This window comes from Heptranchias perlo, chromosome 45, assembly GCF_035084215.1.
Source record: "Heptranchias perlo isolate sHepPer1 chromosome 45, sHepPer1.hap1, whole genome shotgun sequence".
NCBI lineage: Eukaryota > Metazoa > Chordata > Chondrichthyes > Hexanchiformes > Hexanchidae > Heptranchias > Heptranchias perlo.
Window position 1 is genome coordinate 1,309,779 of NC_090369.1, and position 18,192 is coordinate 1,327,970.

Below are 18,192 nucleotides of genomic sequence, written 5' to 3' on the forward strand. Positions count from 1 at the left end.
GGGATTGGCGGCGGGGCGCAGAGCCAACCGGAGCCGCCGTTACTGACTGGCGGGCGAGGGGGGGGGGAAATGAGGTGAAGTTATTTTGTTTTCCTTTTTTTCGGACTAAAAAAAAAGAGGCGGGAAGTTCACTGAGGTAAAACTTTCAAGTTTCTTCCCCCCCCCAACCTTTTCCTCCTCCTCCCTCCCCAATTTACCTCACAGTTTTTTCCCCTCTCTGTTTACACGACACGGGGAGGGGGGAAAAAAAAACTTTATATAAAAAAAAAAAATTTTTTAAAATGAGCTGCGGGGCTCCTGAGGCGAAGTTGCCGCGGTTGGAAGTACCTGAGTCCGGGGATAAGCCGCAGAAGAAGGCCAAGGAATCGCTTCAAGGAGAAGAAGAAGGAGAGTCGTCGTCGTCGTCGTCGTCCTCCGTCGATGGGCCCGGACACGGACACGGGCCTGGGCCTGGGCCTGGATTTGCGGCCGGGCCGCCTCCGCCTCCTCCCGCCTCCGCCGCCGCCCGCGAGCCTCTGGTCTCCGAGGAGACGCAGCGCGCGCTCGAGGCGGTCGACGCGTGTCAGCACGAGCTCGAGTCGCTCAACGAGCGCGCCAGCGAGGAGATCCTGCGGGTGGAGAAGAAATACAGCGAGCTGAGGAGGCCGCACTTCGAGCGGAGGAACCGGCTGATCGAGAACATCCCCGGCTTCTGGGTCACCGCCGTATCCTTTATATATATTTATATATATTTATATATATATCTGTGTGTGTTTTTGCTCTTTGCACGGCAATGCACACGTTTGCAAATTTTAAACCCCCCAAAAAAAAAAACCACCAAAATTCCCCCACTCCCCGCAAAGTGCACTTGCGGGGATTGAGGGAAAAAAAAAAGGAAAGTTTTGGCCAAGGAGAAAAAAAAACAACAACATCTTTGCGTTTGGTTTGCACTTTTAGCACCGATTGCACTGGGTTTGCACTTTTAGCACCGAACGCACTGGCACTGCGTTTGGTTTGCACTTTTAGCACCGATTGCACTGGCACTGCGTTTGGTTTGCACTTTTAGCACCGATTGCACTGGGTTTGCACTTTTAGCATCGATTGCACTGGCACTGCGTTTGGTTTGCACTTTTAGCACCGATTGCACTGGCACTGCGTTTGGTTTGCACTTTTAGCACCGAACGCACTGGCACTGCGTTTGGTTTGCACTTTTAGCACCGATTGCACTGGGTTTGCACTTTTAGCACCGAACGCACTGGCACTGCGTTTGGTTTGCACTTTTAGCACCGATTGCACTGGCACTGCGTTTGGTTTGCACTTTTAGCACCGATTGCACTGGGTTTGCACTTTTAGCATCGATTGCACTGGCACTGCGTTTGATTTGCATTTTTAGCACCGATTGCACTGGCACTGCGTTTGGTTTGCACTTTTAGCACCGATTGCACTGGGTTTGCACTTTTAGCACCGAACGCACTGGCACTGCGTTTGGTTTGCACTTTTAGCACCAATTGCACTGGGTTTGCACTTTTAGCACCGAACGCACTGGCACTGCGTTTGGTTTGCACTTTTAGCACCGATTGCACTGGCACTGCGTTTGGTTTGCACTTTTAGCACCGATTGCACTGGGTTTGCACTTTTAGCATCGATTGCACTGGCACTGCATTTGGTTTGCACTTTTAGCACCGATTGCACTGGCACTGCGTTTGGTTTGCACTTTTAGCATCGATTGCACTGGCACTGCGTTTGGTTTGCACTTTTAGCACCGATTGCACTGGCACTGCGTTTGATTTGCATTTTTAGCACCGATTGCACTGGCACTGCGTTTGATTTGCATTTTTAGCACCGATTGCACTGGCACTGCGTTTGGTTTGCACTTTTAGCACCGATTGCACTGGGTTTGCACTTTTAGCACCGAACGCACTGGCACTGCGTTTGGTTTGCACTTTTAGCACCAATTGCACTGGGTTTGCACTTTTAGCACCGAACGCACTGGCACTGCGTTTGGTTTGCACTTTTAGCACCGATTGCACTGGCACTGCGTTTGGTTTGCACTTTTAGCACCGATTGCACTGGGTTTGCACTTTTAGCACCGAACGCACTGACACTGCGTTTGGTTTGCACTTTTAGCATCGAACGCACTGGCACTGCGTTTGGTTTGCACTTTTCGCACCGATTGCACTGGCACTGCGTTTGGTTTGCACTTTTCGCACCGATTGCACTGGCACTGCATTTGATTTGCATTTTTAGCACCGATTGCACTGGCACTGCGTTTGGTTTGCACTTTTAGCATCGATTGCACTGGCACTGCGTTTGGTTTGCACTTTTAGCATCGAACGCACTGGCACTGCGTTTGGTTTGCACTTTTAGCATCGAATGCACTGGCACTGTGTTTAGTTTGCACTTTTAGCATCGAACGCACTGGCACTGCATTTAGTTTGTACCTTGCACCGAACACACTGGCACTGCATTTAGTTTGTACCTTGCACCGAACGCAGTGGCACTGCGTTTAGTTTGCATTTCGCCAGAAAAATGCACTTGCGCCAAAAAGTAAGTTTGCCAAAGGAAAAACAAAATCGCTGTTTAGTTTGCACTTGCGCAAGTAAAATCATCGCATTTACTTTGCAGTTTGCAAATAAAAATGCACTTGTCCTGCAAAAATAAGTTTTTGCAAAGGAAAATTCGTTGCGTTTAGTTTGCAAAAAAAAAATACAGACCCAGTGATGTACAAACTTTGGTTAAAGATTGAAGGGCCTTTCACCACCTCAGGGGTTCCCAAAGCACTTTACACCCAATGAAGTACTTTTTGAAGTGTGGTCACTGTTGTAATGTAGGAAACTCAGCATCAATTTGTGCACAGCAAGATCCCACAAACAGCCGTGTGATAAATGAGCAGATAATCTGTTTTTAGGTGATGGTAAATATTGGCCCCAGGACCCCGGGGAGAACTCCTCCAGCTTTCTTCCAATAGTGGCCGTGGGATCTTGAACATGCACCTGAGAGGGGCAGACGGGGCCTCGGTTTAACGTCTCATCCGAAAGACAGCCCCTCCGACAGTGCGGCGCTCCCTCAGTACCGACCCTCCGACAGTGCGGCGCTCCCTCAGTACCGACCCTCCGACAGTGCGGCGCTCCCTCAGTACCGACCCTCCGACAGTGCGGCGCTCCCTCAGTACCGACCCTCCGACAGTGCGGCGCTCCCTCAGTACCGACCCTCCGACAGTGCGGCGCTCCCTCAGTACCGACCCTCCGACAGTGCGGCGCGCCCTCAGTACCGACCCTCCGACAGTGCGGCGCGCCCTCAGTACCGACCCTCCGACAGTGCGGCGCTCCCTCAGTACCGACCCTCCGACAGTGCGGCGCTCCCTCAGTACCGACCCTCCGACAGTGCGGCGCTCCCTCAGTACCGACCCTCCGACAGTGCGGCGCTCCCTCAGTTCCGACCCTCCGACAGTGCGGCACTCCCTCAGTTCCGACAGTGCGGCGCTCCCTCAGTACCGACACTCCGACAGTGCAGCGCTCCCTCAGTACCGACAGTGCGGCGCTCCCTCAGTACCGACCCTCCGACAGTGCGGCGCTCCCTCGGTACCGACCCTCCGACAGTGCGGCGCTCCCTCGGTACCGACCCTCCGACAGTGCGGCGCTCCCTCGGTACCGACCCTCCGACAGTGCGGCGCTCCCTCAGTACTGGGACTGGGAGTGTCGGCTTGGATTATGGGACTCGAGTCTCTGGAGTGGGCGCTCGAACCCACGACCTCCTGACTCGGAGGCGAGAGTGAGACCCACAGAGTTACAGCTGACGCCCGGCGAGGTTAGCTTTGTATATATGTAAATAAGTATATGCGTGTATATAAGTATTTATTAGATATGCTTGCATGCCCATTTTTGCATTTAAATTCCATCCTAAAAGAAATCCGCAAACACTTTTTAGCAAGTGGATTGTCTGTATTTTCTACATTGTAATGAAACAGAAAATGCTGAAAAAGCACAAGTCCATTGGCAGCTGAAAATAGAAAAGCCAGCTTAACCTTTCAGATCTGGTGGTGGACGTTTTCAGATACTAATAGATCTGATGTTTGTATCCAGCAATTTGTTTTCATATTTCCAGGATTTGCGATTTTTAAATCCACAATCTAGACGTAGCTTGCTGTAAATGTTTTGTTTTTATACAATTCCAAAAAAAAAGGTATTTGCGTAACAATCAGAAAAGACTGAACAGGCTGGGGCTCTTCTCTCTAGAAAAGAGAAGACTGATCGAGGTCTTTAAGATTATGAAGGGGTTTGATAGGGTAGACGTAGAGAAGATGTTTCCACTTGTGGGGGAGACCAGAACTCGGGGCCATAAATATAAGACAGTCAGTAATAAATCCAATCGGGAATTCAGGAGAAACTTCTTTACCCAGAGAGTGGTGAGAATGTGGAACTCACTCCCACAGGGAGTGGTTGAGGGGAATAACAGAGATGGATTTAAGGGGAAGCTGGATAAACACATGAGGGAGAAAGGAATAGAAGGATATGGTGATAGGGTGAGATGGAGTAGGGAGGGAGGAGGCTCGAGTGGAGCATAAACACCGGGATAGACCAGATGGGCCGAATGGCCTGTTTCCTGTGCTGTAAATTCCATGGAATTTTAACGTGTAAAATTCAATTTACGCCCAACAATGTCTTCTTTCCCTCTTCATAAACGTAAACTTCATCCCCGGTACAATTTAAATGCAGACTTGTGTAATTTGCATTCTTACGCAGTCAGCAAAGATCGTAGAAATTTCCGGCACAGAAGCAGGCCCGTCGTGCCCGTGCCAGCCGGAAAAGAGCTGTCCAGCCTAATCCCACTTTCCAGCTCCCGGTCCGTGGCCTTGTCGGTTGCACCTCAAAGGTTAATCGCGTGCGAATGATGTTTGAAGTTTTTTTTGGTTCCAGAAGGGAAGTGGAAACTGTCCCTTTCTGTAAAATTGACCCTTTTTATAAGTGGAGCAGTTTCACATCATTACTGAGCGTGTGCAGAAAGCACCCCGAGACGTGGCCGTGCCTGCGTGTTTATAGTGTGGAGAGGATTCGTCTGAATTATTCTTGTTGGGAGTGGGTGTGCGGACTGAGTATTCTGGGCAATCCTGTAGCCTGTTTGTTTCTTCTGTCCCATTCAATCCTCTGACCTCCAGACTACTGCCTCTCCCTCACGATCACAGGCTGCCATTCGAACCATTGCTGCCTGGATCTCTCGTCCGAAACCTCAATTACTCTGCTTGCCTTCAAAAGCTTCCTTTTTTAAACCGCTCCTTTGACCTTGCCTTTTCCCCGTTCTTGTTACCTGACTTTTCCACTTGTTACAAACTGCGGGGTGGCCCTTGTTACCCGAGGAGCAGTGTGACTGGAAGTTGTGGTGGGATACGTTGTTATGATGGGTGTTTCGGGGGATGTCCCCTCGGTGAGGTTTCACTGCAGCAAGTCCACTGCCCTCCGTGCTGCCCTGAGCATCGCGGTTCTTCGTGTTACAGACGGCGGGTGCGGGTGCCTGCGTCGCGGGCAAACCCGATACCGCCCACCTCGGCTGGCGTCCGCACTCCCCGACGCGCATGCACTTTCCAGCGGTGGTCAGAGGGTAGTGATGGGAACCCTGGCTAACCTCTCCATCCCTCGGGGAGGGGGGGGGGTGCTGAGGACAATTGTAGCCCCCCCCCCCACAGTGTGCCAGCCCAGCTCTGGTCAGCTAACTCGGGGTGGAGCCACTGATTGAATGAACTCTTCCGCATTGTGAACTTAATTCCTTGACTCGCACTCTGCCAGTTCCTGAACCACCCACAGCTATCTGCTCTCATTGATGAGAGTGATGAAGAAGCATTTAATTATATGATGAGGTTAGAGGTAAGGACCTTTGATGAACTGTGTAATCTTTGTCTATAGAACAAGGTGGGAACTCTATGCAGAAGTATTTAATCACACAGTCACTTTGTGGGTTTCACTTTTTCTCTCTCTTTGCAGAACTTGTGGCCGCCTTTATTCCTTTGTGGTGAGGGATGTCACTGCTGGGGCACCCAGTACGGGTTAGATACAGAGTAAAGCTCCCTCGACACTGTCCCAGCAAACACTCCCAGGGCAGGTACAGGGTTAGATACAGAGTAAAGCTCCCTCTACACTGTCCCATCAAACACTCCCAGGGCAGGTACAGGGTTAGATACAGAGTAAAGCTCCCTCTACACTGTCCCGTCAAACACTCCCAGGGCAGGTACAGGGTTAGATACAGAGTAAAGCTCCCTCTACACTGTCCCGTCAAACACTCCCAGGGCAGGTACAGGGTTAGATACAGAGTAAAGCTCCCTCTACACTGTCCCGTCAAACACTCCCAGGGCAGGTACAGGGTTAGATACAGAGTAAAGCTCCCTCGACACTGTCCCGTCAAACACTCCCAGGGCAGGTACAGGGTTAGATACAGAGTAAAGCTCCCTCGACACTGTCCCGTCAAACACTCCCAGGGCAGGTACAGGGTTAGATACAGAGTAAAGCTCCCTCTACACTGTCCCGTCAAACACTCCCGGGGCAGGTACAGGATTAGATACAGAGTAAAGCTCCCTCGACACTGTCCCGTCAAACACTCCCAGGGCAGGTACAGGGTTAGATACAGAGTAAAGCTCCCTCTACACTGTCCCATCAAACACTCCCAGGGCAGGTACAGGGTTAGATACAGAGTAAAGCTCCCTCTACACTGTCCCGTCAAACACTCCCGGGGCAGGTACAGGATTAGATACAGAGTAAAGCTCCCTCGACACTGTCCCGTCAAACACTCCCAGGGCAGGTACAGGGTTAGATACAGAGTAAAGCTCCTTCTACACTGTCCCATCAAACACTCCCAGGGCAGGTACAGGGTTAGGTACAGAGTAAAGCTCCCTCTACACTGTCCCATCAAACACTCCCAGGGCAGGTACAAGGTTAGATACAGAGTAAAGCTCCCTCTACACTGTCCCATCAAACACTCCCAGAGCAGGTACAGGGTTAGATACAGAGTAAAGCTCCCTCTACACTGTCCCATCAAACACTCCCAGGGCAGGTACAGGGTTAGATACAGAGTAAAGCTCCCTCTACACTGTCCCATCAAACACTCCCAGGGCAGGTACAGCACGGGTTAGATACAGAGTAAAGCTCCATTTGAAACCAGATCCCGAGGTGAAAGTTAGCCTCTTGGTGCACCAGCTAGTGCCGAGTCCTTAATCTTTCCCTATTTATTCTTCAGATTTTGGAGCAAGTGTGTAGGGTGGTCTGGGATTGGGGAAAGAGAGAGAATCTGTACTTTAATGTCTGAGTGACAATCCGAGTTTGGTAAGGAGCAGTCTCTCACCCCTCTCCCATCACTGCAGTCCTTGAATACTTGCTACCATAGAAATCCTCAGATGGTGATTGGCAGTAACCGGCCCACCGAATGTCAAGCCCACCGGGTGGTTTGAGGGGAGGGCGGTCACTGCGGCTCCTGTATTCACGCAGCGTGCGGGCCATACGACACTGCACTTGGCTGCTCTTTAAATTGAACGCCTGTTGGTGATTGATTGTTAACTATTAATGCCACTACACATACTGCCTGTAATTTTCAGTCAGTGTATGCCACTGTTCTGTTTTTATTCTGTTTTCTCTCAAGGCAATGGGCTGTGCGCCTTGAATTCAATTTGCTCAGACTTACTCAGCTATCTCTTGCCTGCCTGCCTACTTCTCCCTGTCAGTGGGTGATCTGGCGGGGTGGGGTTGCCTGACTGTGGGGGCACCCAATGGCACTCTGTAGCCGGGACCCTCACCCTCTCCGCCCTGGCGCAAGCCCACGACCACAGCTGAAAGCTTCCAGTCCGTGTGGCTCAGTACCACAGCAGGCGGTGAGGTTATCCGTTCGAAGAAACCTATGGAGGAGATGTGCATCCTCGTTCTCACTGCACAGTCTCTTTTCCCCCCCCCCCCCAACCTCTGCTGTAAATTACTGACCCTGGGGCCAGCAGTTGTGCTCCTACAAGCTGCTGTGGTTGTGATCAACTAACTCGGCGCAGAGCAGCGATCCAGTGGTAGTTTTGGTCGCTGTGGCCGAACGATGGTGAACGCTTATCGAAGAGAATGATTCTCCCCGTTGCAGAGTTGCCCCCCCTCGTTCCACTGGCCCCTCCCCGCAGCATCCACCCAGCACAGTAGTCATACGTAGGACAGTTTAATCCTCTACGTAGCCCCTCTCCCCAGCTGAAGGTTTGCCCACGTGGGATAATGCCGCCCGGCTGTTTTTTTCTTCAAACCCGCAGGTCGAAGAATTTGAAGACATCAAGTCGGGGTACAGAATCAAATTTAACTTCAGCGAAAACCCCTACTTCGAGAACAGCCTCATTATCAAAGAATTTCACCTGGGAACTGGAGGTGAGAGGGGAGTTTGGAAGCTCAAGAACAGGAGTAGGCCGTTCAGTAAGATCGTGGCTGATGTGCATCCTAACTCCGTCTGCCCGCCTTGGCTCAATACCCTCGGCTGGCAAAAATCCACCGCCCTCCGATTTAAAACGATTAATTGAGCTGGCGTCTACTGCTCTTTGTGGGAGAGACTTCCACCGCCCTCTGTGTGATGAATGGCCTTGGCTCTGATTTCAAGCTTATGTCCGCTTGTCCCACACTCCCTCACCAGCGGAAAAAGTTTCTCTCTGTCTACCCTATCAATTCCTCTCAAAGCCCTAAAAACCTCAAAACAAATCACCCCCTTAACCTTCAGTGATCCAGTGGCTACAAGGCTAGTTTGTGGAATCTCTCCTCACAATTTAACCCTTGGAGCCCTGGTAACATTCTGGCTAACCTGTGCTGCACTCCTTCCACGGCCAATACAAAACAAACAAACATACATACACACGAGTGAAGAGCCAGGAGCAGGCCATTCGGCCCCTCGAGCCTGCTCTGCCATTTGATAAGATCATGGCTGATCTGATTGTGACCTCAACCCTACTTTCCGTCTACCTACTATAACCTTTGACTCCCTTGTAAATCAGGAATCTGTCTAACTCAGCCTTAAAAATATTCAATGACCCTGCCTCCACCGCTCTCTGGGGAAGGGAGTTCCACAGACTCACGACCCTCTGAGAGTAAAAAATTCTCCTCATCTCCATCTTAAATGGGAGACCCTTTATTTTTAAACTGTGGCCCCGAGTTCTAGTCTCTCCCACAAGGGGAAACATCCCCTCAGCATCTACCCCTTCTAGTCCCCTCAGGATTTTATATGTTTCAATAAGATCACCTCTCATTCTTCTAAACTCCAATGTATACAGGCCCAACTTGTCCAACCTTTCCTCATAAGATAACCCCCTCATCCCAGGAATCAGTTGAGGGAACCTTCTCTGAACCACCTCTAAAGCAATTATGTCCTTTCTTAAATAAGGAGATGAAAACTGCACACAGTGTTCTAGATGTGGTCTCACCAATGCCCTGTACAACTGTAGCAAAACATCTCTACTTTTGTATTCCATTCCCCTTGCAATAAATGACAACATTCCATTTGCCTTCCTAATCACTTGCTGTACCTGCATACTAACTCTTTGATTCATGTACTAGGAGACCCAGATCCCTCTGTACCTCAGAGTTCTGCAATCTCTCTCCATTTAAATAAGAACATAATAAGTGCATAAGAAATAGGAGCAGGAGTAAGCCAATCGGCCCCTCGAGCCTGCTCCGCCATTCAATAAGATCATGGCTGATCTGATCCTAACCTCAAATCTAAATTCATGTCCAATTTCCTGCCCGCTCCCCGTAACCCCTAATTCCCTTTACTTCTAGGAAACTCTCTATTTCTGCTTTAAATTTATTTAATGATGTAGCTTCCTGAGGCAGCAAATTCCACAGACCCACTACCCTCTGAGTGAAGAAGTTTCTCCTCATCTCAGTTTTGAAAGAGCAGCCCCTTATTCTAAGATTATGCCCCCTAGTTCTAGTTTCACCCATCCTTGGGAACATCCTTACCGCATCCACCCGATCAAGCCCCTTCACAATCTTATATGTTTCAATAAGATCGCCTCTCATTCTTCTGAACTCCAATGAGTAGAGTCCCAATCTACTCAACCTCTCCTCATATGTCCGCCCCCTCATCCCCGGGATTAACCGAGTGAACCTTCTTTGTACTGCCTCGAGAGCAAGTATGTCTTTTCTTAAGTATGGAGACCAAAACTGTCTGCAGTATTCCAGGTGCGGTCTCACCAATACCTTATATAACTGCAGCAATACCTCCCTGTTTTTATATTCTATCCCCCAAATAATATACTGCTTTTTCATTCCTCCTGCCAAAGTGGACAAGTTCACATTTTCCCACATTATACTCCATCTGCCAAATTTTTGCCCACTCACTTAACCTATCTATATCCCTTTGCGGGCTCCTTATGTCCTCTTCACAACTTACTTTCCTACCTACCTTTGTGCCATCAGCAAATTCAACAACCATACATTCGGTCCCTTCATCCGAGACAGGTGTGCGGTTAGTCCACACTCTGGTTTATCCCCTCCGCCAGATGTTTCAGCGCAGTTGGACTAGTTCTCAGTTTCTCCAGGGTCTGTCGTAGCTCTTGGAAAAAATGAAAGTCAGAGCTGGGGACCAGTCGTGGGAACTATGAACTTGCCTTTAACTAAGAGTGATGTGGAAACGGTGGACAGCCGAGCTTTTAATATAGAAAGATAGATCGGGTTAAATACTATGGGCACTGACAGGCTACTGATTAAACCTGTGTTCTGATTAAATCTGCACTGCGGCTGTGTGTCGCTGCCCCTGAATGGGTTGAGTTGTGTAAAGTGTTGAGGGTGAGTGGGGCTGAAGTTTGACCCTTGGCGTCGAACGGTCGCTTATTAATAACCCCCAGGAGGGCCCCCTCCTAACCCCCGCCCCCCCGGTGAATGAAGAGACTGCCACTGGAGCCATTCGCACCAGTAGTCAGTGGGTTGATTCCGAGGGGTGGAGGGAATCGGCCGGCTTTCCTGCTCCCCGTCATCCAGCGATTCCTGCCGGTTTGAGTTTGGATTTCGGGTGAGGACAGTCCAGTGCCCCACCACTGCTCGCTGTTGAAGCTCACACCTAAAGAAGGATCTCTGGGACAGGGCCGAGCCAGGTTCCAGTGCCTTCGGGAGAGGAGATTGATTTGATACAAAAAAAAAATCTGCAGGCATTTATGAGGAAGTGGAGAGAGCAGTTAGTTTCCCCTCAGACAGGCGGTCAGCAGTCAAATTCGTGATTTTTAGTATGGCAACGGCCTGCCCTTAATTAACAGCGAGCGGGGGTCGAGGAGAGGTAGGAAAAAGACAGACTGCTTTTAAAATGCAAATGATCTCAGTCCAGTTCCGAATCAGCGGAGGGCTACAGCACAAAACTGACACACTCAGTCAGAGAGGCTGCAGGGTGACTGATGTGGGAAATGGATAATTATTACACTGGTCTGGTAGAGGCACTCTTCTGGGTCAGGCTGGATGGTCTTTTGCTGTCCGTCATTTTTGAATGTTGGGCAATGGGGAGGGAGCTTTACTCTGTATCCAACCCTGTACCTGACCCTGGGAGTGTTTGATGGGACAGTGTAGAGGGAGCTTTACTCTGTATCTAACCCTGTACCTGCCCTGGGAGTGTTTGATGGGACAGTGTAGAGGGAGCTTTACTCTGTATCTAACCCTGTACCTGCCCTGGGAGTGTTTGATGGGACAGTGTAGAGGGAGCTTTACTCTGTACCTAACCCTGTACCTGCCCTGGGAGTGTTTGATGGGACAGTGTAGAAGGAGCTTTACTCTGTATCTAACCCTGTACCTGCCCCTGGGAGTGTTTGATGGGACAGTGTAGAGGGAGCTTTACTCTGTATCTAACCCTGTACCTGCCCTGGGAGTGTTTGATGGGACAGTGTAGAGGGAGCTTTACTCTGTATCTAACCCTGTACCTGCCCTGGGAGTGTTTGATGGGACAGTGTAGAGGGAGCTTTACTCTGTATCTAACCCTGTACCTGACCCTGGGAGTGTTTGATGGGACAGTGTAGAGGGAGCTTTACTCTGTATCTAACCCTGTACCTGACCCTGGGAGTGTTTGATGGGACAGTGTAGAGGGAGCTTTACTCTGTATCTAACCCTGTACCTGCCCTGGGAGTGTTTGATGGGACAGTGTAGAGGGAGCTTTACTCTGTATCTAACCCTGTACCTGACCCTGGGAGTGTTTGATGGGACAGTGTAGAGGGAGCTTTACTCTGTACCTTCCCCGGGTGTGATATCTCCGTGTTCTTTTGTTGCAGGAAAACCTGTGTCCCAGTCGACTCCCATCAAATGGAAGAAGGGGATGGATTTGACGGCACTGAGCAAGGGGGTGGATGAGAAGGGCAGGAAACGAGGCCATCGCAGCTTCTTCTCCTGGTTCACGGAGCATCGGAATCCCACTACCGATGAAATTGCCGAGGTACATTGGCATCGCTCAGCTTTGTAACCAGAGATCACGCCGCCTTTTAGATATAATAACCTTACCTGCCCTAAATTCCTCGGTGTGTAGACGCACAGCCCAGTGTGCACCGGGACCTACAGCCCAGGCGGGCCTTGCGTTGTTTGGGTGGGTGGTTGTGGCAGGGTTGGGGGAATTATACTCGGCCGGTGGGGGGGGGGCGTGAGCGGTGCGGGGATGGGGAGAAAGCAGTCCAGCTCGCTGCTCCTGATCGCGGCTGTGCTGGCGTCGGGGACAGGATCCGACTTCAGCTGTGACCCCCTCCCGCCCCAGACGGTGACGGCAAACAGTCGCGCCGCAGCGAGGCGTTGGGCGAGCCGCCCGCCTGGGCTTGACCCGTGCCCCAGCGGGAGTCGGTGCCAAACCCCAGGGATTGTGCAATCCTTCCCTTTCGATGGGGGGGACGATGTGTTACTGGGGCTGCAGGCCGTGTGTGCGGAATGATGCTTTGACCCCCCCCCCAGAGCGATTCACTCCGGTAATGCCCCCCCTCTGCTTCTTGTCTTGCGTCCTTTAGGTTCTGAAGGACGATATGTGGCCGAACCCACTGCAGTACTTCCTGATCGCAGAGAGCGAGAGTGGTGAAAACGGCCTGGATGACAGGTGAGGGGAAACGATTCTGTGCTCTCTCTGTCTGCGATAGCAAATGTCCTCGCACACACCCGGGGACACCCGGTTCACTGGCCCAGTCCACCGTCCTCAGCAGCTTGCAGGTCGAGAAGCTGATACCACGTCAGCCCTGCTCGTTTTCAGTTTAAAAATGAAGCAACTTCCGTGTTACAAAAAGGGATATAGAGGCACCGGAGAAGGTGCAAAAAAAGATTTCCAAGGATGACACCGGAACTGAGAGGTTCGACCCATCAGGAAAGGCTGAACAGGCTGGGGCTCTTTTCTCTCGAAAAGCGAAGGCTGAGGGGTGACCTGATCGAGGTCTTTAAAATTATGAAGGGGGTTCGATAGGGTCGGCATAGAGAAGATGTTTCCACTTGTGGGGGAGACCAGAACTCGGGGCCATAAATATAAGACAGTCAGTAATAAATCCAATAGGGAATTCAGGAGAAACTTCTTTACCCAGAGAGTGGTGAGAATGTGGAACTCACTCCCACAGGGAGTGGTCGAGGGGAATAACAGAGATGGATTTAAGGGGAAGCTGGATAAACACATGAGGGAGAAAGGAATAGAAGGATAGGGTGATAGGGTGAGATGGAGTAGGGAGGGAGGAGGCTCGAGTGGAGCATAAACACCGGGATAGACCTGTTGGGCCGAATGGCCTGTTTCTGTGCTGTAAATTCTATGTTTGCAGTGATACGTGGCCTTTAATGGAAATGCTGCGAGTGCCTTAAAAGTTGCCGTATTCTGAAACAAAAGTGTTGCGTTGCGGACTTGCCGGAGGTGACTTTACCCTGCTCGAAACAAAATCCCCCTCCTCCTGCCGCTGTTCTTCCTCTTTCATCCCCTCCTGGTTTTGCGCTGGGGTACAGGTCCCGCAGCCCTCCTGTACCCCGGTCAGCCTTCGTGCGTGAGCCTGCTCAGCATTGGATATCGGTCCGCAGGTCCGATGCTGTTCTTGCTCGAGGGTTCCCTCCCTCCCCCCCCCCCTCACACTGGACAGTGATCAGGAGCGGCAATCTCGCGCTCTCTCTCTCTCTCTCTCTCTCCCACCCCAGCCCTTCCTGTTCTATGATACTTGAGGCTGTTTGCAGCACCTGGCTTGCTGTCCCGGCTGGGATCAGCACAGACCAGGGGGGGGGTGGGGGGGGTCTGGGGCCTTGTCGTCTGTATACCTCAGGTTGGGCGAGCTTGAAATAAAACTCTTGAGAAATGACTCGGTCGACAAATCGGAGCTGGCTGAAAGTAACCCAGTCCGTGACGGTTTCACAACCTGCTGTTCCTCTGCCGGGACCCATAAGCGGGGTCATTCGCTGCTTCGTTTTCTACGATTTAAAACCCACCCCCGCGGAGCTGGAGCTTCATTTTCCTGCTCCTGGTTACGGTGTCTGCCTGTTTACCAAAGGGAACCCGGGCGGGCCGCTGAGCTTGCGTCAGCAGAGGCCGCCCCGACCGGGGGGTGTAACGTGACCCGGTGCCCGCTGCGAACACCAGCTGAGCTATTGGGGGGGGGGCCGAGCCCCGTTAACAATCTTTCAGTGTCCGACCGTCGTCGGTCCTGGACTGGAGGAAAGCCGTAGTGGGGGGGGAGACGTGCCGCTGCCAATTCTGACCGTGATTTCTCGCCCCGCAGCGACGAAGAGAACGGAGACGATTCCGTGGTGATCGTTGACGAAGACGAGGATGACGATGATGTGCAGGAAATCATGGACAACGACGATGATGATGACGAGGATGATGGTCAGTTGATCCTGTGGCCCCACTCTGATTGCCTCAGCAAAAAGTTTGGGAAGTTCACCCTCGTTCCGTGCCTTTCGTTAACCCCCAGACTCCCGACTATCCCAATGCTCTCCCGGCCGGCCTCCCACCCTCCGTAAACTTCAGCTCATCCAAAACTCTGCTCCCCCCCCCCCCCCCCCCCCCGTATCCTAACTCGCACCGAGTCCCGTTCACCCATCACCCCCCACTGTGCTCGCTGACCTACATCGGCTCCCGGTCCGGGAACCCCTCCATTTTAAAATTCTCCATCCTGGCCCTCGCCCCCTCCTCTCGCTATCTCTGTAACCTCCTCCAGCCCCTACGACCCTCCCAGATCTCTGCGCTCCTCCAATTCCGGCCTCTTGTCCATCCCCCCGATTTCCATCGCTCCACCATTGGCGGCCGTGCCTTCCGCCGCCTCGGCCCTAAGCTCTGGAATTCCCTCCCTAAACCTCTCCGCCTCTCTCTCTCCTCCTTTAAGACGCTCCTTAAAACCTCCCTCTTTGACCAAGCTCACCTGTCCCAATATCTACTTATGTGGCTCGGTGTCGAATTTTATCTGATTTACGCTCCTGTGAAGCGCCTCGGAACATTTTACTCTGTTAAAGGCGCTGGATAAATTCAGGTGGTTGTTTATCCCCAGTTGGGTGTTTATATCGAGTGTCCGCGCTCAGTGCAATGGTTTGGAAACAAAAATGCGATTTTGCCGCACCCCCCTGAAAGCTGGGAATAAAAGTGGAGTGAGGTTACACGGGCGCTGGGCACCCTGCACTGTCACAGCCTCGTGGCCGTCAAACACCGAACCTATTATCATCAGTGGGGGAGCGGTGTCCATCAGCAGCGAGCCCTGTCCCACCCTCGCCTGATGTCCCACACACGCAAGGGACACTGGCTAGCGATCGGGAGCAGGAGTTTGATTCGACGCTTGGGCTCCTTAAGCCGGGCAGTTCTACCGTGGCTGCTACTGCCCTGGTCTCCCGCCGGGTGAGGTCGAGGGCGGGCGATCCGGTCTGCTGACGCTCCCTGTCGACGCTCTTGTGAATGACCGCTCTGGGCTAGGTAGTAGACTGGAGAACTACCCTGGCGAAGGGTGGGCAAAATCAAACTGGCTTTAACGCGGTTGTAATTTTCTTTCCCTTCAGGGTCAGAGGAAGATGACGATGTGGAAGAGATTGATGATGGGGAGGAAGTGGAAGAGGAAGGGGTCGAGGTGGAAAGGGAGGATGACGAAGCCAAGGAAGGTGGTGATGGATAAACCCTCCCACCTCTCCCTCTCGCTCTCGCTCTCTCCCTCCACACACCCCCCCCCCCGGCCCACCTCCCATCCCTTCAACCCCTCCAAAAAAAAAACAACAAAAAAAAAATTTGAAAAACGGGTGCATTTGCTGGTGTGTATGAGAGCGCGAGTGAGCGTGTGGAGGACGATTCATACTCCAGAGAGAAAGAATGACCCAGTCGCAATTCAGAGGTCGGCCTGAGTGTGTGTGTGTGTGTGTGTGTGTGGGGGGACCAGCATTCAGCCTACTGATTCAGACGATTCTTTCCACTGTCGACAGGTTTATCCACACAGACCAGGCAATCCTATACCGGACCCCTGGCCTGTGTTGAGTTGGCAGACCTCAGTCGGGGGCGCGGGGATGGGGCGATATAATCGTCCTCAGAGACCCCCTGGAGTTTTTTTTTGGTTGTGGGGGGGGTGTGAGAGAATCAGCTCGGGTTCCCACTCCTAGTCGCCGTCCGGTTGCTGGGACGTTGGGCGGCGTCCGGCCCGCTGTGATACCCCCCTCCCCTCCCTCCCCGCAACTGGTCAGCCCACCAGCATTCACTTTGTGGGATCGCGCGTGAATGCCCACGGTAGGTGCCAGCCAGCGGGCGGGCGGTGCGTGGGGAACTCTATCCCGGCCGGGGTCAGCGTTTCCGGGGGGGGTGGGGGGGGGGAAACGAAAGAGTATCGAGCCATTTTTAAAAAAAAAACTCCCACACTTTCACATTAACCCACTACAAAGGGATAGTTCACCAATTACACATTGATATCGACAGATGGTATTGTGACTGGGACGTGGGCTTAGTACAGTCTGCACTTGTTAGCTTTGTTTATATTTTTTTTTTACTGCTGCGTTTTACAGTAGAGTAGAATTACTTTTGTGTTCCAGTTCCTGTTGTGTAAGATGTGCTGATTGCTCCACCCCCTCCCTCCGCTGAAGACTCCTTTCGATGTCGGTCACTGTGCTCTTACTGTTGCCCTCTGCGCCCATTGTCCCAATCCAGCCCAGGCTGACTGGACTTAAAGTCTCTCCTCAGCCCCGACTCTGAGCTTTCAACCCATTGTTGGTGTGGGTGAGTTGTCTGTGCGCAGGAACCGACTGCAGCTCGGCACAGATTTGTTCTCGCTCTTGCTCGAAGGAGCCACGAGGATGTTGGGTTGAGGTAATGGGGACATATCACACCCGGTACAGTAGGTTCGCTTATTCCTGTGCTGTAACCGTCCTGGGCACTGTTTGGGGGCAGTGGAGAGGGAGCTTCACACCAGCTAACCCTGGCCCGAGGTTGCTTAATGTGGACAGTGGGTGCCTGAAACGGGATTGTTGCCTTCCCTTGCTTAGGTGAGAACATTTAATGGGGCGAGGCAGCTGATTTTAGCCGGGTTGTCGGGGCGGTGGAGGGGTTAGAGGCCTTCGAGTGGCTGCGTCGTTCCTGGGCCAGAGAGGGAGGGGGGCAGTCGGCTTGGCTAATCACCCAGTGCACAAATTTTGACTGCATGTTATATTGAAGTTCTCTCTCTCTCTTTTTCTTTCTTTCTCTCTTTCTTTCTTTCTTTCTCTCTTTCTCTCTCTCTCTTTCTTTCTTTCTCTCTCTCTCTCCTCTCTCTCTCCTCTCGCTAATACTTGAATCTGCTGTAGTAATCCTTAGTGGTTGCAAAACAAAACTCTTTTTCCAGGTTTGCTTAATCATTCCACTTTCCTCAGTTGGGTAACATAGAAAATAGGAGTAGGCCATTCGGCCCCTCGAGCCTGCTCCGCCATTCAATACGACCATGGCTGATCCTCTATCTCAATACCAGATTCCCGCTCCTCCTCCCATACCCCTCGATGCCTTCTGTATCTAGAAATCTATCCAGCTCCTTCTTAAATATATTCAGTGACTTGGCCTCCACAGCTTTTCTGTGGTAGAGAATTCCACAGGTTCACCATCCTCTGAGTGAAGAAATTTCTCCTCATCTCAGTCCTAAATGGCCGACCCCGTATCCTGAGACTGTGAGCCCTGGTTCTGGACCCCCCCCCAGCCATCGGGAACATCCTCCCTGCATCCAGTCCGTCTAAGCCCTGTCAGAATTTTATACGTTTCAATGAGATCCCCTCTCATTCTTCTAAACTCGAGTGAATACAGGCCGAGTCGTCCCAATCTCTC

At 51.8% G+C, this 18,192-nt stretch overlaps 1 protein-coding gene across 1 annotated transcript; it reads left to right on the forward strand.

Annotated features, from left to right (window-relative positions):
- Positions 1-56: 56 nt before the first annotated feature.
- On the forward strand, positions 57-17,639 carry LOC137306781 (protein SET-like). Its single transcript, XM_067976159.1, has 7 exons — positions 57-704; positions 5,760-5,837; positions 8,240-8,351; positions 12,218-12,378; positions 12,935-13,020; positions 14,660-14,766; positions 15,927-17,639. Exons 1-7 carry the CDS (start codon positions 282-284, stop codon positions 16,037-16,039), a joined length of 1,080 nt encoding a protein of 359 aa, XP_067832260.1. The 5' UTR covers positions 57-281; the 3' UTR covers positions 16,040-17,639.
- Positions 17,640-18,192: the final 553 nt, after the last annotated feature.

Bases quoted from the DNA above. Each gene is read 5' to 3' on its own strand.
- LOC137306781 (XM_067976159.1), top strand. From the start codon at position 282: ATGAGCTGCGGGGCTCCTGAGGCGAAGTTGCCGCGGTTGGAAGTACCT. The intron at 8,352-12,217 runs GTGAGAGGGGAG...CTTTTGTTGCAG, and splicing joins ATTTCACCTGGGAACTGGAG to GAAAACCTGTGTCCCAGTCG. The intron at 14,767-15,926 runs GTCAGTTGATCC...CTTTCCCTTCAG, and splicing joins TGATGATGACGAGGATGATG to GGTCAGAGGAAGATGACGAT.